At 36.0% G+C, this 21,865-nt stretch overlaps 2 protein-coding genes and 1 long non-coding RNA gene across 4 annotated transcripts in view; 1 reads left to right on the forward strand and 2 right to left on the reverse strand.

Moving 5' to 3' along the window:
• Positions 1-21,659, reverse strand: part of LOC139151615 (uncharacterized) — a 57,821-nt gene extending 36,162 nt beyond the window's left edge. Inside the window, exons 1-4 of the mRNA XM_070724533.1 lie at positions 21,516-21,659; positions 18,773-18,877; positions 17,357-17,641; positions 989-1,093 (exon numbers count right to left, since the gene is read on the reverse strand). The gene's annotated coding sequence lies outside the window, so the exon portion shown is untranslated. The remainder of the gene's footprint in view (positions 1-988; positions 1,094-17,356; positions 17,642-18,772; positions 18,878-21,515) is intronic.
• On the forward strand, positions 5,645-14,734 carry LOC139151614 (uncharacterized). Of its 2 annotated transcripts, XM_070724530.1 has the most exons (10): positions 5,645-6,060; positions 8,062-8,128; positions 8,702-8,800; positions 8,888-9,662; positions 10,511-10,593; positions 11,190-11,297; positions 11,677-11,891; positions 12,548-12,616; positions 13,053-13,148; positions 13,550-14,734. In XM_070724530.1, exons 4-10 carry the CDS (start codon positions 9,206-9,208, stop codon positions 13,836-13,838), a joined length of 1,317 nt encoding a protein of 438 aa, XP_070580631.1. In that variant the 5' UTR covers positions 5,645-6,060; positions 8,062-8,128; positions 8,702-8,800; positions 8,888-9,205; the 3' UTR covers positions 13,839-14,734. The 2 variants fall into 2 exon arrangements, with proteins under 2 accessions (XP_070580631.1, XP_070580633.1); XM_070724532.1 differs by lacking the exons at positions 5,645-6,060; positions 8,062-8,128; positions 8,702-8,800; positions 13,053-13,148 and having other exon boundaries at positions 9,070-9,662; positions 13,550-13,970.
• On the reverse strand, positions 15,111-17,134 carry LOC139152381 (uncharacterized). Its single transcript, XR_011556617.1, has 3 exons — positions 16,826-17,134; positions 15,494-15,651; positions 15,111-15,277 (listed from the first exon to the last, which is right to left on the reverse strand). It is a non-coding gene; the product is annotated as an uncharacterized lncRNA (long non-coding RNA).
• Positions 21,660-21,865: the final 206 nt, after the last annotated feature.

Here is a 21,865-nt window from a genome sequence, read left to right on the forward strand (position 1 = left end):
GCGTGTCTGCAATTCCTCTTATCTGTTTTCGAAGTCTTTAGATTTTTAGCTATAAAAATCGACCGATGGTCCTGATAAAATTTTGAGACATACGTTTAAAATACATAGCAACATCTTTTGATATCAGTAATCTTAATGCGTTGCCAAAGAAAGTTGGGAAAACTAATTTTTGAAAGAGTTTTGAAACTTTACAAAGGATGTTATCCCACTATTAGTCAGAAAACTATTTCTTGGAAAGTGGCTGTTTCTTGTCTTGGAACCTTACGACTTAACAAAGTAATAATATTGGATTCAAATATAAATATCAATCAAAAACAATTGGCGGGTCAATACTTTGTAAAATTTTTGATTTCCACTTCTCAAAACACTATCCACAAACCCCCAATAGAGGAGTAATTAAATACTACTATTAATAACAAACGGAAATTTCACTTTTTGACGAAGATTGGCGAGCTTCAAAATAAATCAAGTGCAAAAGAAAGGGTTCCAAATTTGGCTTAATTGTTCAGATACTGTCTCCTGACATCAAAAATGAACTCAAAGTTTAAAGCAATAACAATTTTTTCAGAAAGGTAAATCTCCATCATTGTAAATTACTAAAGTATTGTTTTATGTTATGTTGTTATGTTATTTATGTTATTTATGTTATGTTATGTTATGTTATGTTATGTTATGTTATGTTATGTTATGTTATGTTATGTTATGTTGTCATGTTATGTTATGTTATGTCATGTCATGTCATGTCATGTCATGTCATGTCATGCCATGTTATGTTATTGTATGTCACTTTATTTGTGGTTTTTTATTACTTTTTTTTTATTTAATTTAATTTTGTTTTTAACTTTACTTTTTCTTTTCAAGTGCAATGCCATATAATGGAAATAAAAGGGGGTTTTATAAAGGTTTGATGACATAAAGGTTCAATTTTGTTGGTACCTTATAATGTTAGCAAACATTTTGTTGATATTTAATAAAAACATGTACCTACCTTCGCCGATATCATCTGCCAGCCTAGACAGATAAGTATCAAATGGTGTTATTGCTGTGTTAACATTTTCCGAAGCTGTAGTCTCATTTAAATCAGGTGAACTGTCTAAATATATAAGAAAATGGGATATGGATCAACACATGAATGATGCTAGGACATTGATGGAGTATAATGATCGTCTGACGTTAGTGTTTGTGTAAATTCTGACTGATTGGGTCCACCCAATCAGTGTATAGAAAGTGGACTGAGAATAGCAGGAGCTCCAATAATCATTCTTAGCACATACGTCCAGGAATTAAATAAGAACAACATTACCAAGCCATAATCTACGTCATAGTCATATTTCCAAAGTTGCAAATTTGAGAAGACAAGCATAAACAACATGGAACAGGTACACAACAAACAAGTACGGATACAGACAAGAAAGTCAATTCCATAAAAGGGAGCTATAAAGCATAAAAACATGGAGCAGGTACACAGCAAACACGTACGGATACACACCACCACATTTCAATAAAAGGGCGATATATGGACCTCCTGTAAAAACAAACGAGAAGTAATTCCAGGATTTTCGAAAATAGTAAGTGTATTCTGCCCCACATATAGCACCTGCCATATATCTATCTGTAAGTCAAAATAGGGATTTGCCGTAGCTTTTTTTGAAACAAGACTAACGGATTCGTATAAATGAGATCGTCTGCTGCGTATATCCGAGCGTAAGATAGAATAGCTCCGTTCCGCTCCGCTCCAAGTGTTTTTGGGTTATATTCTGTTTTCAATTATATCATCAGCCTTCGTGACCTTCCCCTTTGATAGATGGGGGATATAACATAGGCTAATTTTGTCATATGTGTCTTCTTTGGGTTCGGTCAGTATGAAAAAGTCATTTCACCAACCACAAATCACGCGATTTCTTTAAACCAGAGGTGAAAAAAGTTTATGGATGTGCATTTGCAGGGTTTCAAAATGAAAAAAGCTCCAATATATGACAAAGCGTTTGTTTAATTGCATGGTTATTGAAATAGGAAATATTATTGATAATAAGTATGAGCACTTGTAATCAAACAAGCAAGCAAACAAACAAACAAATAAATGAAACTCGCATCTTCATTGATTTATTACAATATACAAACATACAAACAAAGAAACAAACGAACAACTCAAAGCAGCAAACTCAGCTCTTTATTGTTTATTGCAAAAATAAAAATCGTACATGCAACAAACGAGTGACAAACAGCTGTTTATTTATTATATTGCGTTTAACAACTCATGCGTTCAAATATAATGCAACAAACAAACAAACAAACAAACAAACAAACAAAAGTAACAAACAAACACGAAAGGATCCTTGGGATCCTGTGCCTGAAGAGGAAGAGTGGCGAGCAAAGGCACCGCGAACAGTGGGTTTAATAGTGTCGCGTCCTATGCCGCATTCTACACACGCGAAAACTTGCGGCAGAGCAGTGTTCGGTCTTCAGACTCAGAAACGAGAGATTTGACTCCCGAGGCAACAATATTAAATTTATCGTTTTGTAAGATACTCGTCTTACAGACGTCCCGTATCACTTATAGTGAAAGTCAGGTGCAGCCAACGGAGCTATTCATCGAAAAAGCTGTTCCAGGAGCAAGTTTTGAGGGCAGGGGAAATTTTATTTTTGCTCGGGCAGGGGACATGTTTTTAAGTGACAGGGGAGCAAATTTTAGTTTTTTTTGTAGGGCAGGGCAGATATCGGTTGATTGTCCTGGGGACAGGGCTTGGCGAAAAACGAGGAGAGGGGAAGCTACTTTTAAAACGGGGACGGGGGAAGTTGAGCCATGGTGTTTCCGGGGATGGGGACACAGGGCAAGTACTTGTAACTTTTTATGTCTGCAGGGGAAATGGAATGACAAAATTTTGAGGGGAATTTTTCAAGGGCAGGGGAAATCGGCAAGTTTTTTTTCGCCACAGGGCAGGGGAGCTTCAAAACTTCACAATGGGGAGGGGAAAACGGCAAAAATAAGTGGGGAGTAGGTAAAAATGAAGTTTGAGTGCGTGAGGGTAGGTCGAAAAATTTTTAGTGGGAGGGCAAATTATGAACAGCTAATTAATTACCCTCTTGACTTAAAATTAGTCAGTTCACATTGCTTGTCATACACAATATATCTTATCATAGTAAGGACCCCTTTAAAAGTGCATTGTTCGTTGGCTGCACCTGAAAGTGGCAAATGATATATATTAAGGTAGAACGCGTCTCGAGGAGAGATAGTCTGACTATAACATTCCTACATTCCTTTTTTGATCTACCACTTGTGGGGAATCATTTAAACGTTCTTGGAGAAAGACAACTTTCACCGTCTTATTATTTCAAAAGTCCAAAATTTAATTTTCCCCGTTGAGTTAACACAGAAATGGCAGACATTTTGAAATTTCAAATATCGCAAAATGTTAGGTAATTTGTTTCGCCAGTTCCAAACATTGCACGGCGAGCCCCGACTTTTTAATGTGTTGATATGGTAAGAGAATGGTTAAAGTTTCATTCAGGAAAGTTTGAGTAAAAGTTTAAGTATTTCATTTTCAAGGCGCATAGTGCCTTAAAATGAAATGTATATTTTTATTCCCCACGGACACCGTTCGGGGGACTTATACGTTTCGTCATATCCGTACGTCCGTCCGTACGTCCGTCCGTTCACGCAGATATCTCAGAGATGCCTGGAGTGATTTCATTCAAACCTGATACAAGGATTATTACTTATGTCATACATATGCACCTCAATTTGTTTTGTGATCCAATCCAATATGGCCGCTTGGCGGCCATTTTGTTCCCTGTATTTGATGTTGGTGCGTATGTTCATGCAAATTTCTGAGTTATGCTTGGTGCGATACCATACAAAGTTGGTACATGGATTACTCCATATGTTTTACATATGCACATTGATTATTGTTTTGATCCGGTCTTAAATGACTGCGTGGCGGCCATTTTGTTTCCTATATTTGATGACAGTGCGTCCGTTCACGTAAATTTCTCAGCGATGCCGGGTATGTGGTACATATATTAATCCCTATGTCATATATATCCACGCCCATTTTTGGAATGATCCGATCAAGAATGGTTGTGTGACGGCTGTTTTCTTTCCTGTATTTGATATCCATCCACAGGGTCGCCAGGATTGATCCACAGGGGTTCAAGGATGGTATTAATATTAATGCTATGTCCATGCAAAGGGCTCATGAATGCAGATATCTCAGATATGCCTGTGCCAATTTTTAAGCTTGGTAGAAGGATGCTACACTATGGCATAAAAATGCAGGTTCATTTATATTGGTGTGGCATGCATAATTAGTGGTAATTTGCGTATTTCATGATTAGAGTGCTTTCTCTAATACGACTGTGCCAAATTTGATGAAACTTTGTGCAGATGTATTTCACACAAAGTTTTAATATCACTCAATGACATATGTCAGTATTGCATCAATTAATTGCTAATTTGCATATTTGATCAATTTTTGTGATTGGGGTGATGTCTAGAAATACTGCAACAACTTTAATGAAACAAATGGTACAAATCTTCAGCACCCAGTCCTACAATAGTGAACAAAGACACTTAGCAGTATCATGTTAATAAATTGCTAATTTGCATATTTCATTAGTTTTCCCAATTAATGGGCTATCTGCAGAAATACTGCTTTAAATTTTATGAAACATGGTGCAGATGTTGATCTGTAAGTATTATAATACTATGTGAACACATTGAGGAGTACCATGTCAATTAATTGCTAATTTACATATTTAATAAACTTTCATAATTATTGTGATATGTCTGGTAATGCTGCATCAAATTTAATAAAACATGGTACAGATTTTGTTCTTCCAGTAGTCTAATGGCATGCAAAGCAGTTTCTTGTCAATTAATTGCTTATTTGCATATTTAATGAATTTTTGTAATTAGGCTGATATGTTCAGAAATACCACATCAAATCGAATGAAAGATGGTATAGATGTTGATCTCATAGTTCTGTAATACAATTCAGTGACACTTAGCAGTGTCATTTAAATTAATTGTTACCTTATGAACTTAATGAATTTTTGTTTTTAGGTTTTATGCCCAGAAGCACTGTATCAAATTGTATGAAATGTGATATAGGTGATAATCTGTCAGCGTTATAATTGAATGAACAATGATTTGCAACATCCTGTCGATTAATTACTACTTGAATCATTGTTGTAATGACGGTGGCAGCCCAGATGGGTTTTACGTTTTCACCACCATGGAGCTCATTCTCGGCCATTAAGCCTAATCTGTAAGCTTATTGCAGTATTTTTAATCACAGACCAAGTTAATGAACAGGACTCTATCCTCGCTCTCCGAGGACCTGTAATCAAATTACCAATTAACAAGTGGGGACTGTGTCATCAACGATAACCTGTTCTAAATATTTCAGTCAATACAATAATTAATTTAAAGTAAATAAAACTAGATTAGATTCATTAAATCAGATTATATAATTAACCTGACTGTTTCTTTAGCTAATGGCTTTCAGGATCTGATCGGATAGAGTAGACTTAAAACAGACACACACACGCAAAGATTCACGTTTTCAAAACAATCCGTACCGTAAAGTATCCCAAGTTTTATTAATCCTCTGGTATAATTTTGCCTGCAAAAATCGGAGCAAAGTTAAAGCGCCGTTATCGTCGTCTGCGCAGGTGCCAGACCGAGTCTCTGGTTACGAGAATAAATGTACAGTGTATCCCATAAGGCCGTGTATTACCAAGGCTCACAAGCAAGATGGCGGCGACCATAGTCTGTGCTGGAGGTCGTGAAAAGGCTCCGAATTGGGTGAAAAGAAGGGACAAAACTAAAATTTATTTGTACAGTGCACACGAGACATGGAAGGAGGCGAAGGCAGTCCGCTACCTGACTGCATCAAATGCAAAATTTGCCGAACATGTTCTTGCTTCGCACCGGGAAAACTGTCACGAATGCAGTTTTCCTTCTGTTCGTGAGTGTGGTAATCGCGACTCCGACGGAGACAGTCAAAGACGTGGAAACACAAGTGACGAACTTACAGCTGCTACTATCCAATCCAAAAGGTGAGTGGATCGTTCGTTGTGTCAGTTTACATGTTAGTTGTAAAGCCTGTCCGGCAATTTTCGGCAACGCAGCATGTGCACACCGAACACGGAGGATGGTGTCTGGTAATAGATAGCTGTGGGTCCATAGCTGTGCTGTTTTTGGACGGGATTTCTGACTTTTACGTGCTGGTTTTGACTTTAACGTTATCAACCCCGCCACCACAATAACGTAAGAATCAAAACCAGCAAGTAAAAGTCAGAAATCCCGTCCGAAAACACAGCTGTGGACCCACTACAAAGCTACCTGCATGTACAATTCAACTTACCCAGACCATAGCTGCAGTACAGTAGCTCGAGGTTTTGCCTAGGTATTTGGGTCGGACGGCAATCTGGTTTTGCCGTCCGATCCAAATACCCAGGCAAAACCTCGAGCTACTGTACTGCAGCTACCCAGACCATGGGTGTACAGCGATCAAACATGGAGCGAGAAAAGCTAGAAAAAACCGGACCGAAGTGTCTCTGGTTTCTGAATTCTGAGGCCAAATCGTCTCGAGTTTCCAAGTTTTAGTGCTGAAACGCAGGCTGAAATGTCTCCTGCGAAAAAAACTTCATTTACACTGTCAACTTTGTAATATTGTTAGATTAGTGTATCCACGGTTGCAGCAATGGCACATAGTGGCTTTATGATAATTACATGTAGCCAGTTATAGGGCACTCTCCATCCAAGTATAACAAGTAGAAGTGAAACAGTTTCACGTTAATTATTAGAGCAGATACTATAATTTGTTCTGCAAAGAATTTAGACACTGCAGAAGCATGGAAAGGGCCTCTAGGAAAGAGTGCATGGTCATGCCATTAATGATATTTATAACAGTGCAAGATATTTTTCTTAGCATCTCTCCCATTGAAGGTACTCACAAAGGTAACTATAGTAAATCATGGATTGACTATTTGTTGATTTTCGGTATGCTTTTCCACAATTTAGTATTTTACATAATGTGTTGAAATCTTTACTTTTTGAATTTATTTGTTTACATATTTATTTATTTATTTGAAACTGACAAATGTTCTAAGTGTTGAATGGACACTTACTTTGATTGAGTCTATGACAAGATTAAGTAAAATTATATGCATGATATGGCAATTACCTTATAACATTCACTAGTCTTCTAGCCCCCACAAAATCATGTTGCTAGTACATGTACACAACATTTGATAATACCGTATTATTTGTTGGTCGTTTCATGTTTTTATATTTTTTAATGAAACATGTTTTATATATTCATTTTTATTAAATAATGATGACTTCCCCAAAGGCATGTACCACCACTATTTCGACCTTATCTACACTCTTCATTATTGTTTGACTGATTGTTTCGATGATTCAGCCAGGTTTTTTTCTGCTAGTTTTAGAAATGCATGTGTAGTATTTTCCATGGGAATTTCCACTAATTATAATAATTTTAGTGAAAATAGTAGTGTATATGTAATTGTTCCACTTTCTTTTTTTCTATCAATTTCAAATAGATAAATTAAATGTAGAGAAACTTACAGTAGATGAAAATGTTGTAACTTTGATTATGCCTGCTTGTCCATTCCAATTTTGAAAAATCAGATGCTGACAAATGCATGTATTTTGTTGTTGGCACTTTCTGAAAATTTTAGGCACCATTTACAAACACCTGGGGGCTTGATATGGGATCAGTTTCGCTTTTCAACAAGATAATGTGACTGGTATTTACTGTGTACATAAAGTGTTGTTAAACCTCGATGAACTTAAGAAATCTGAAATCTGGCCATATCAATATTAAACTTTGTTACCTGTTTTGTTAGGGGAGGGATGCAGAAGTATTGCCAATTGAAAGGAGGAAACTTGAAAAGTTCTGAGTTTGTTAGATGTACTTCAAAACTGTCTTGATTTTCTTGCCCCCATACCCCCTTCCTCCAGAGGTGTTTCTGAATGCTTTCCAGTACTTCTTGAACCCATTTTATATTTTCACTTGTATGTTATATTTGCAGATGTATGCCAAGGCCCTATTGCAACATCAACTCCAAGGAAACCAGGCATTTGTGAACAACTTCTTTGGTATGTACTTCTAATGATACTGAATTTTGTGAGGTATAGAGAAGAAAATCAGACTGAATGGTAGTATTCCTGCCTTTTTTTTATGGGCGAGTGCTTTTTTAAGATTTCATTTTATTCACGTAAAAAATATACTTTGCAGATTTATAACAATATTTGAACAATTTATTTTTCATTTTCCCTTACCACTTGTATCCCATCTAGAATTAAAAGACAACATCACATCTATAATGTATACATGTCAGACTAAAAGTTTCCATCAGTGTTCAGATGCTCCATTATTTGTAATCATAACTGGAAATTCAGTTGAATTTTTTTGTTTGATTGAATGAATTCCAATTAAATAAACCATTAACAGACTACTATTGATATGTACAGTTACACACTATCCATGTTGTTGATATGCACATTCAATGATTACAATTTTGTGATCATACATGTCTTACAGACATACCGTACTAGTAGACCATGTACGTTTACTGTTCTCCTTTTTTGAAATACAAAATGTAGTGATTTTCCTCATTTTGGACTTTTGAAAAATATCTAATAGTAATTTTTTTTGCTTTTGTGAGATAGCGAAGAAAGAGATAGTGAAGACACTCTGTCAGCTATTGAAAGTGACTCCAGCGATGGAGAAAGTGATGTTCACTCCGAGTTAAACTGCAGTGCAGGAAGGTGAGCAGTATTCAGTTTTTGATGTTCCTGTTAGGTTGTGCTGCTGCTACATGAATGTTTACTCAACAAATTTCCATCCCATTTCAGAGGCAATCCACACGTGTCCATCGAGGAAGCTGTGTTTGATGTTCAGGACACTGGTACAGATGACTATAGCAATGATGAACTGACGGTTGATGACATTGATGATGATATGAATGTGATTGAACAGCAGAAGTGTATAGCTTTTGTTCCTTGCATCGTGGACTTGCTTAAAAATCCAATGGAAACATATGTAATAGAAAAGACTGTAAAGAAGCCCTTGCATATAAGACAGCATTCATTGGTACTGCAGTCATTGTTACCTGGACATGTCATGCTGGGCACCCTGTTGGAAGTTGGCAATCACAACCTAGAGTCCATGATATGTTTGCTGGAAATCTTCAAATAGCAGCCTGTATTCTACTTTCTGGGAACAGTTTTGCAAAGATCAAATTGATGTTCCAGTTTGCTAACATCGCTAACATATCACAAACTACATTCTATCGTATGCAAAATCTATACCTAGCACCAACGATTGATCATTTTTGGAAGACTCTTCAGGCTGAGTTACTGAGTGCTTACCAAGGTGAGAAAGCTTTACTAAGTGGTGATGGAAGAAATGATTCACCGGGTCATTCATCACAGTATCTATCATACAATGTTGGTGATCCAGAAAAAAAGGTGATAGTTCACACAGAAGTGGTTGATGTCAGAGAAGTGAATGGTAAGAGTCCAAACATGGAGCGGCTTGGGTTTGAAAGGTCCATGGATCAATTACAGAAGAACATAGTCATTGATGAAATGGTGACAGATGCACATTCACAGATAGCTGCAGTCATGAGTAAGTGTTTGTGCTGCAGTACATGGACATATATTGTATGTCTTTCATTGTACATATTTATATATGCATGTATGTACGTGTGAGTATGTACATGTGTCTCTTCTGTAGTAAAAGTGATGGTATACATTATTGACTAAAATTTAAAAAGGATAAATTTATAATCTTAGCTACTCCTATTTTACATTATAAGCTATTCATGCTTTTCTGGAATTATGGGATTGCTCTTAGAATACTATCAGACCTTCATGACCTTGAGCAAACCACTTTTGATGACTGGCAGATTAGGGTGGCAACAGCTACACGTGTTAATGCATGATTAGGTGATTACTGTTACAGAAGTCACTCATGATTCACAGAGTTCATGACAAGTACTTAGTTTTTGAGTAGTTTCCTATCCATCAGCTAAGTCAACTTAGGGTTAGTGATGTCTGAGACTCAGGTAGGGAGAGAGCAAGCAAGCATAGTTCCAGAGGTTTGATATTGCTTCCACCAGCTAACCTAGCCATTGAACAGAAAACAGTGTTACAGTACAATTCATGCAAAATGAAACTCACAAACCTTTGGTGTTAGGGTCACTGTTAAAAGGTGAATTGGCAACAGTATATCATTTATTTACAAGATTAGTATTTGTTGCTTTTAACACTCCTCTGGACAGCTCTTCCTGCATTTATAATTCTCATTATTGGCTGACTATATCTATTTCAAAATAGTATATTTTGTTCACAGTGGTCATCAGATAGTATTCTACACCTTACTTTATTAATGCTCCTTTAATGATAAAATTGATTCTTGTTATAAATACCAATATATATGTAATTTTTTTCTGTTTTACTCTCTACTACATCCAGAAAAGTGTGATAAGTTTAAAGGAGTCAAACATTCCTGGGACTTGTGGCATGGAGGAAAGAACATTCACAAAAAGGTAGTAAAGGTATGTTATCTTTAGTTTATCAATGCACTCTTTATAGCTTAATATCATGTTAGTTCTTTGCAGGCAAAATTTTCTTGAATCTCATCTGCTATTCAAGTTGGTATGGTATTGGTATTGAAGATGGCAAAGTATGCTGATCCAGTGAAAATTCTTTAAAGTTCAAAGTAACAAAGGGAAAATTGTCATAGTAGCGCAACATGTTAGATATCATAAATCATGCAGTTTATCCAGACTAGTGACCAAGAAGTGTTTGAAACTTTGTGGAATTTATAAGATCATTTGATACATGTACCTTAGTAATTGTTGATTTGACACTTCTTAGCTTATGAACTTTAAGTGTAACAACACAGATATGGATATCACATCATTAGCATAGACTACATGAGCAAAGAATTGGATGTTGGATAAAGAATATGATAAATATCAGACTGTCAGGCTAGCATTGGGCTGGCCCAGTTCTATCCAGTGCTACACCATGGGAAAGGAAGGTTTTAGCTACATTGTATTTGTTAGTGTATCGTGCTGAATAGCAAAAAATAATGCAGAGGCAATATGTACATATCTAAATTTCACTGAATTTTGATCATGGTCTACAGGCTTCCCAAAATAAGAAATGTCGAGACCTTTTGCCATGGGCATCAACTATCAGAAATCACTTCTGGTATGCTGCCAAAGAGAGCAAGGGAAGTGAAAGGAAAATGAAAGTGAGTATTTTTAATGTTAAAATGCAAACAGCCTTAGAAGAGGGAAGTGTGTGTTTCATATATTAGTCAGTCTGTCCACCAATTTACAGACAGTACTCTTTGATGGTAGCATCAGAACAGTGTGTAACAATGTACAAATACTGTCAGTGATATTTTACATGACAATCCAATATGACTGCACCGTGAACATACTGTAAGTTTTTCATGTTCTGTCTAATCTGAAATGTGTGGAGTACAGCAGTACTAGTTATTGAGGCTTATATCCATGTTGAAATTTTAAGCATGTGGAATGTACTGCATGGGTAAATAGTGCTAACAAATAAGCAGCATCATAAATATATTGGTGCCAAATGCTTTTTTATTGTTGTTTACCCAATAGGCAATATGGTTTGGCATTCTGCATCATGTTGTAAATGAACATGAATGGCTGCTAAATATTGATGGAACTTATGGCAAATGTGCACATTCACCATTGACAGAGGAGAATCAGCAAAGACCATGGATACAGAAAGGGTCACCTGCTCATGTGGCACTCAAAGGGATTGTTGAAGATAAAAGATTCCTGAGAACATTCAGCTACTATGTAAATTTCAGGTATGTTGTTATTTGCTACCATAGCCATATCTGTTCACTCATTTGGAACAATCATTGACAGAGAAAGTTCGAGTACAATAACAGAATCCACTGAAATCTGCAACTTTTACAACGCCTTGTTCAAATCTTTAGAAATTTTTGTGTTTAGGTTTTGATGGGTGTTCAGATATGTTCATTGTGAGAAAACTATCAGTGGTTAGTATTACTGAACAAATACATGTATGCTACACAGGAAATCTTTCACATCGTAGTACTAAGATGTGCATACTTTTGTCAGCATTCTAGCACAGCATCTACAAGCTCTATTTTAACAGCCTTGAAACAAGGGTGTGCACATCTATGGTTCATGGATATGAAATGCAACTGGTGTAACACCATGTCGCTGACCCATGACAATGCTACGGTATATCGGACGAGTATTTCTCATAGCTGGTACAGTCACTGTAGATTTTCAGAGCTGGTACAGCTGTGTGCTCGTCTGTACCGTTACATGTAATGGAAACCTGTACAGGTCTGTGTGAGTTTTTCTGTTTAGGCTACCTGATAGACCCAGGTCTTACAGAGAGATAATATTTGTGACATATGAGTATGTGTTTATAGTGATCCAGCTGGAAGCAGAGTGTCATTTGACGCTATTTCTTTCATTTTTTCCCCAGACACAGTGGCTTTGTGGAGTCTTTCCACAGTCACCTTTTGATGTATGCCCCAAAGAGACATGCGTACACGTAAGTATATTTTGTGTGTTCTTTAGTATCATATGTTGCACAGCTTGTCTAAACCAAATCTGGTTGAATCTAGAAATCTGTTTGCAATCAGTACATCTTCTATATACAACACTGTGTTCAAAGAACTTCAATAAACCAGACTCTGAACACCTCTGCAAACCCCAAAAAATATTCTCATTGCCTTCAATGTCCCATTTTAATAGACAGATTTTACAGTGTACTGATTGTAAGTAGAAATTACTGTTAGGCTGATTGTTTATGTCTTGGGAAAGTAAAATTTGGTCAGTATTAGGACTGCAAATTATTGAAGTCGTTCTGTACAGTGTAAACAATGTGCATGTACAGTTTTATCCATATTTTCGTCGTAGACTCTTTAGGGATTAGGAGAATCCAAATTTAAAACATGACCATTATTTCATACTTTCTTAAACTTCAGATATGTTGCCAATAAAGCAAGAATTCAGTTGGCTGCCATAGATTTTAATAAACATACTAATCGGAAGCAAGCACTGGACAAAGATGGGAAACCAAGGTGTGTGATACTGCAAATATGATGAAATCTTCATTATTCCTACCAGTACATAGTGGGCTTTGTAGGATTGCTGTAGGCAGAACAACAAGAAACTTCACTTTATATTAACAATGAAAATCACGAAATAGCCTAATGTTACTATTGTAGACCTTTTAGTACTGACACATTGCCTCCACACACATTGGTAAATGATGTTGTTGAAAGTGTGAATAGCCTACAAAACTATCCTGATGCTGGTTATTGATTTGAACTCCAGATTGTACCTTCTAGACTTATTACTATAGCTAGGCTGCATAATCACAATCTTGTTATGTTTGACATATCAGGATACATTAGAATCACACGGTCATGTTTATGATGCTTGAGAGTTGCATTAAAACTATAAGCTTGATTGTTTTCAGGTTTGAAGTCAAATACTCTAAGCAGTCCAAGAGGTTTTATCCTACTGCCAAACTAGAGCCCAAGAAGTATGAATACATTGGTGAGCTGCAAAGGCAGATCTTCCAGTCTCGGCAAAATGACTATGGCCACATGTCCTGGCATGTGTCCTTGGATGAGAATGATCCCAGGCGAATCCATAGCACTAGACATTTGGTGACAAGGCCTAGTTTAAGCCAAGTTACAGCACAGTATCAGAGTAGATTTGCCACATCACAGTCTCATGAACTTACTGGTAGTTCTAATCAATGAATGCACAGTAAACTTTATCCAGCAAGGAAATAGAACATAAGAAACCTTTGAAAGTAGTCATAGTGTGATCCTCTGTTGCCTCCATTGATTTTATCATTGACATAAATATTGCATTATTGATACTTGTATCTGTCATATCCAGTAACAGAAAACTGCTGTTCTAAAATTACTGAACTCAGGTTAATTTTTTGAGAGGTTCATGAACAAATTTATATAAACTGTTCGGTCATTTTTTTCATTGATAAAAAAATTTATTGTGTACTTCAGTCTGTCACTTTGTTGGAGCAGAGATATCATACCCAAGCTAGGTCAAATGACATCATTGAATTTTTAGCTTCAAAATCAGTGACACACACTGACCTCAGTATTCAGCCAACCTTGCACTGTAGAGAGGATAGTTGATGGCCTGAATAGTAGTAATAGGTTTATCTACTCAACACCTAACATTTCAGTATTTCAAAAATACACATGTGGCATAAAGAATGAATTTCATGCAAAAGTTTACATTTGTTTTTGAAGTTAATCATTCAGAAGTGTAATTTATTTTGGCTGGGCATTGAAGGGGTTTATGTGAATTATTGAAATTCCATAAAAGTTGACTTTTTCAGGAGTGGTACATACCCTGGATAAAGCAGACATCATGAATGTCCATGCATACAGTTTTGTAAGAATGACCTCCACACAAAAACATGTTATAGGACATCTGAAGGTGTTGTTCATTTTATTGTATATTACCAGTTTGCAATGACTGATATATACCTGATGAAAAGTGAACCAGACACATCACCTGCATATTCAAATGTTAATGAGAAATTGTTTGAACAGAAATATTGTGGTTTACGTTGTCAATATCTACTTTGATGACATCGAGGATAAATAAAGCAGTTCACAGTTCACCAACTAGTCCTGAATTTCTCCTTCTATGTAGCCAACGTACACGTTATTAGGACTTGGATAGCGTCTTCTAATAACTAGAACACAACATGATGGAATAACACGACGGTTTCCTCTGCCCAACCGACCATGTTGCCAATATATAAACTGGCAATATGCAAAGTGTCTGTAGCATGCATTGTTCCTTAGTTGATAGTGTGCATAAGTGGCTGCAACTGTTCTCATGGCAATTTCTAAAACATTAGGGTCAATAACAAGTTGTTGAAATAACCATGTCCTTGCTATGCATTCTTGGCCAATCCTTTTTGCACAACATTTGTTTTCAACCTGTGAAGGCATTGGTTGACATTCTCAACACCTACACTACACCATGGAAGAGATACTATGTCATCAGGTTTTGGATCAGGGGATGGCTGCTGATGAAACTGATTGAGGCCTTGATCAGTTCCATCCAAGACAAAGTCTGCCCATGCATCCAGTTGTCTTCTGATTAATTCCATGGTCACTTTTTCCAGTCTTTCTCTTGTTAAATTCTGTATATATTGCTGAAAGCAATGAAAGAAACAAAGATTAACAGGCTTAAAATCCTACTTATTTGATTTTGAAAAATCATAGCAAATTTCTAACACCATTTTGAATATTATTTTTACCCATACAGTCTTAGCACTGCCTGTTCAAATTTTTATACTTGATTCACATGTCAATCAAATAAAATCAAAAACAAATGTGTAAAACTGACAACAAAGTAGTTTTCTACAAACCTGTACATTTCTTTCATGAGCACTGTGCCTGTCTGTTCATCCATGCAATCTAGCACCTGTGATAGCTGGTCACGCTGGGCAGCAACACGTCGTCTTTTCCTAATGTTTGACTGTTCAGGTTGTACAGTATTCTCATCTTCCTCAGATGATGACGACTCCTACAAAACACAGCCCCCCAATAAAAAACACCCAACAAATAAATAAATAATCACCAGAAAAGGTACACATGATAAGATTTTAAAAATATAAATAAAGATATTGGAAAAGCAATAACTAATAATTGTAATGCTGGCAAGGTAAGCTACACAATAACATACTTTTTAGTGACATGATATAAGAAACTGTATGGCAGTTGTTGACAAATAATTACTGCTTACTGCCTCTACCAGGACGTACACCCTGAAAGATTCACTCATCTGTAGAGAAAACACATCACAATTTATGATGCAATGATGGTGAGGAGAAGAGCCAGAAGCTAACCAAATCTACCACTGCAGCCAGTTTGAGTTTTCTGACAAGCCACTTTTTCAGTAATAGGCTTAAAAGTTGTGTGAACTGTTTTTCTCGGATTACATGTTAGTTGCTGCTCCTTTTGCAACTTGTGTACCAGTGAAGTATCGAGATACTGAGATAGTATCTCACTTTGTCAGATTTAATAATTCAAGTCAACTGTTTGCATTGAAATCATCGTCTATGAATTACAATTCCGCATCGTTCAACTTGCTTACTCTTACTTTCATAGCAGCAACTATGCAACGAATACCGATTCAATGTCGGTTCCAAACCTATACGGCAACTTTTTTCCAAATCAGCTACCAACGAAGTCATAATAGTTCGTTACAAGTGCTCTCGCCCATTATGAAACGTATCAAAAAGAATTCATAGACTAGTCTAGAGATTGAAATCCGGGACGTAAGATAAGTTTCAAACGGTCTCTGAGGTCAGGGTCTATCTCTACCAAAAAAATGCCCGGAAGCCGAGTGGTCGATCATATAGCATTATGGTTCACACCTGGTCGATTCCGTGGAAAAAGTACGCTTGGAAATTGTTATCCCAACTGGGACAAACAGCATTTCTACACTTGGTTATAAATAGCGTGTGCACATAACGGCATAAGCTGTGGTGAGGCCATGCTTCGTTCGTCCGAACTTTTTGGATGCAGTCATATATTGGAAAAATGGAACGCACATACTAGGCTTTATAGATAGTAGTACTCAAAGGTAATGACAGGACTGTCCACATGCTAGTATTAGACGCAAATATTTCGGGCCATAAATACCGATAAATAATAATGATCGACCAAGCTGTAGTATGGTACGTTACAGTACTTACCGGTTCTTTATTCACACAAGGACGTCGTCTGCCACAGGTGCATCCATTATTGCAATACTCGTCTATGGCCTTGCACGGGCATGCACCACGGCCACGTTTCCTTGAGCACATTCCTCTACAATTACATGATTTTGGTTCTTGTGAGTTATTTTCCAAACACATCGGTAAGAGCAGCGTCCACTCCGCTCATATCAAAGCTCGCGCTCATGGGATCCTCGCTCGCCATCGTGGATTGCAATGATTTGTGGGATTGAACGTAATGTTTGTAAACACGAAATCCTGCACATGCGCAGACGACGATAACGGCGCTTTAACCAAGCAACGAAATGTCTATTGGACGAGATTTGCACCAGTTACCAATCATGCAATATACCAACCAATGAGGTGGTACCCTTGATACAGAATATCACAAACTGTCAGACAAGTAAGAGAGGTAGAAGTAAATAGAAACACATCCGGACAGGTTTTGGAAAAATATGCCTGAAAATTTTCAGTCCTTGAAATTTACTTTGCTTTGTAAGATTTAATTACCTTTCTGTAGTTGGCGGTGAATCTTTATTTCTCTCTGAAGTTCTTCTCTTGAGATATGTTTACCAAATCCTATCGCATATCTTACTTCTACCTCCAAGGCCAGATCGTTCCGATGCACCTCTCTCAAAATATCGACAAGAACCTTGCTCTTGGATTCACTGATAAGATCATACTGTTCCATCTTTTTCATTAACTCATACGGATCGTTGATACTCTCTCTGTCCCTTGTAGTTATAGGAGAGGAGCTTAAAGTTCCCGACAGGGCAAGTATTTTAGAAAGAGTATCTGTGTAGAGAGAAAAAAGTGACAACACAGGCTTTTATGTGTTACACGTCAAAATTTATAGCTATCCTGATTTTGAGATTGCAAATAGTATGCTTTGCACGTAGTAACGAAGTTGAATCTTTTTCATTTGTTTCAGCCATATCCTTACACATCCTTAAACCCCCCACTCAATTATCAGATTTATCTGATATAAATATTATTTATTTGATGAAATATTCAATGGAAAACAAAAGAATGATAAACTGTTAATGGGCTGTTGACACATACGCTAATGCGAGAACCTGGGATTGAGAAGGGCGCCTTTAAAGTTCCATAACAAGGAACCGGCAGATTCAAATTATAACTTCTTTGACAGATACTGAAGTAGGGAAAGCCCATAAATTATATAATTTTGGAAAGCCTAGATATTTGGAAATCAAGTTGCCATCGTTTGTTTAAGGTGGTTGGAAAGGCTATTTTTTGCACCAATTCTTTGCTCAGAGTTAATGTCAAGTTTCAAGTGTTAGAATCAAGATATTTAGTTCAAATTTTCAGGAAAACTCCCTTAGTTAATATTTTCTCCAAAGAATATAAAAATTGTATATTTGCAGCCATGATTTTGAAATATGACACCAGTAAATATTAAAATTTAATTTTTCATATTTTTTTACATATTTGAATTTAATAATAATAGTATTATTATGGATAGTATTAATATTACCAAATTAGTTATAAATATGTTGAAACTATTTATTGTAAGATATGCACGGCAGGATTTGTAAATAAAATTTGTTTTTATGATTTTACATGGGTTTATAAATCAAAAAATTATTAGAAATTCTTTCGAATTTCAAAATGTGATTTTTCAAAAAGTACTTCAAATACAGAAAAATTGTGCCGTACAAATCTTATCTGTAATCTTGTTAATAGGCTGTAAAAATTCCAAAGAATCGCGATAAACAAGCTTGCAAACAATAGACACATTACCATAAAACCCAGACAAGGGTCGGGGCATCATCATTGTCAACACAAAAGATTACGTACACGAATACGAAAGGCAATTACGCAACAACTCGCTTTTCTTAGAAAATGACATCATCAAACAATGAATGAATGAATGATTTTAGTGATATTTATTAAACATGTGCCTACCTTTGCCGATATCGTCTGCCAGGCTAAGCAGATAAGTATCAAATGGTTTTATTGCTGTGCTAACGTTTTCCATAGCTGGAGTCTCATTTAATTAAGATGAAGTATCTGTATATGTAAGAAAATTGGATAGAGATTAAAACATGAATGGTGCTTACACATGATTGGTATATTGTTCGTCTGAATTTGTTTAATGTATAGGTAAATTCTTACTGTATGTGCTTAAACAATGAAAATCATTCATTCATTCATTCATTCATTCATTCATTCATTCATTATCATTCATTCATTCATTCATTCATTCATTCATTCATTCATTCATTCATTCATTCATTCATTCATTCATTCATTCATTCAAAGTAATCAATAAGCTCAGTCATACATAATCAAATTTTGGAACATTTCTACAAACCAGTCTTGACGAAGGCCAAATTCATGATTGAAATGGAAAGCAAGATTTTCAAGCGATTTTCATTGACAAAACTTTCTAAACTTCAGATGAAAATTATTTAACTACGTCTTCGGTCTGTTCCACATTGCTGTGGTTTCCACCTACAAACATTGCTAAATGTTTACTGAGACAAGAAGAACGTTGTTTTTGTGTATGAGAGGCATTAATCAGTACAAACCCTTGCTATAAATTATGTTTACAGTAAGACAGCTTCTTGCTGTGTTAAATCAGAAGCATTACATAATATTTTAACATTAAACTTATTCTGCAAGGTCCAAAATAATTGTGCGTTTCCCAAAAACATGCCTCTGAAAATTAGGGTAGGTAGGTCGGCAGAAGTTTGATAAAATTTAAAATTGTCATGTAGTGAGGAATTATGAATTCTTAGAGCTTAAATTTTGATTCCGCTGTACACAAATAATGCTGGATTTTACGCTGTTCGACGTTATATATGTTGATAATGACCATAAAGTTCTTCATCAACTACTTGATCGAGTCTTACAATGAGCAGGGTGGATGTTGGTGTTTATGGTGATGAGGCCAGTGCCAATACACTTCTCTTGACATTGTTTCATTTTGATGTAATGTTTTCATCGTGTTTACATTCATATTTTATTCTTTGATATTCTCACTATATTTGCATTATTTCTTCTCTTATTTTCTTTTCATTTTTGTTTTATTTTGTTTACCTGTTTATTTAATCTGTGCTGTGGCGTTCCGATCACGTTCGGGTCAGTGTTCATCGCCACTGACTGGAGAAATGCATAATTATCATAATGAGACACATAAACATACGATGCGATAAAAATGCTGGCACAAAGAGAAAATGCGAACAAAATGAGTGAACAACATAAACATTTTAACACATTTACATAAAAATGCAAACAAAATGAGTGAACGAGATGGACATGCAAACCTTTTTCATAAATGTTCAAACAACATATGAGGAGATGAAAAAAAAATAAATAAAAAATTGAAAACACAAAGGCAGCAAATTATAAAAATGTAACGTAATTTCATTAATATGCAAATAAAATAAAAGAGGACGATAACTGAATGATATAAAAACGAAAGGACGAGATAAAGGTGTAAACATAATTTATCAAAAGTGAAATATAAAAAGAATTTATGGAAATTTTAACATGACAAAATCAAGATGCAAAAACAAGAGAAAAGAATGTCAACATACAAACATAAAAATGAATGTAAAATAAGAATGTAAACATAATTAAAGAAACGTGTAAACAAAATTACATAAAAAGTAAACAAATTATAAGAATAAAATAAGAATGCAAACATAATGAAAACATAAGAAAACAAAATAACAATGTACACACAATGAAACATATTGTATCAAAATGAAACGTCCAGACAAGTGTTTTGGCACTGACCTCACCCCATATCTAGGAATAGTCAAATGGTAATTAAGTATGCATCAAGAAGTACTACAACATCACGACTACATTTTTCATACCGAACAAAGCTTAAAGAAATCCACAGAGTCACATTTTCTTTTTAATCTAATCATAATAAAGTAGCATAGAAAACTGGCGGCCTTCACGTTGTCTTGTATGTGAACGATTTTATTGGGGTTTTGACCCAGTCAAAATGGCGCTGACCGATTGCTAGACTTTGTCCCCATTCAAGATGGCGTTGGGGTCATTACACACCATGATGTAGTGATGTGCTTGCAAGTTGGTGAAAATGTATGTTTTGAGAAATATTACAACATTGTCGAACTAACAGAAATATTATGCCAAAGAAAGATGACATCGCTAGGTTTTCTGCCGAATGACTGCTCGCAATTATTCACATACACTCTCTTGTGATTGCAGCCAGGAAATAGTCTAAATTGTTTATGTGTGTCATGTTTGATAAATTGTACTTGCTCTGCCCCACTCCATGAAGTGTAATAAAATTAATGTCAATGTCAGTTACCCAAGCGACCGTGGTAAAAATAGCTGAAAGTAAACATTTTCAAAGAATTATATATATGGATTTGGTAATATTGTCGTTTTCTGTGGGTATCAATCAACTAAAAACTATGACTGATATGAACAGTTCCCGACCGACAATGCATAGTATATGTGTTATACAGGAACGATTACAATTGCATATCAATCTTAGAATGTTTAATCTTCTTGTGCAACCAGATAAAAGCGACTTTCCAAACGGTACTGGTATGACTGCACTCGCCAATGTTGTAATGTTGTGTACACTTCCGGGTAAACATCAGGAAACGCTAATATTTATCAATTATGGACCTTGTATCTGCACGAACCTTCCTGTACCCACCTGTTAGTTTGTCCTTCAAACGTACGTCTTTGCGATGTCGTTGTTATATTCTCTCTCAATAAAGCAGCTCTGATATTAAAGAGTAAACAATTCCAATCCGTGACTTGCGTCAAAACCTTCCGAAGCTGTAATAGTTTAATGGCTAAAGCAAAAAAAACCTTTGGCCCCAAGAAGGGACGCGTGCGCCCTCAATCTTCAAACAGGATAAAAGAAGACGCGAAATGTAACATTACCCACTTTTTATACATTTCATAATCGAACAGCTTTAGGAAGACAATTGAACCAGGGTGATTAACGTTTTAAACCAACCAACACAGTAATAAATATGACATTTTCCCTGAAGGACAGAA

Source organism: Ptychodera flava, chromosome 15 (assembly GCF_041260155.1).
Source record: "Ptychodera flava strain L36383 chromosome 15, AS_Pfla_20210202, whole genome shotgun sequence".
In the NCBI taxonomy this organism is placed as follows: Eukaryota; Metazoa; Hemichordata; class Enteropneusta; family Ptychoderidae; genus Ptychodera; species Ptychodera flava.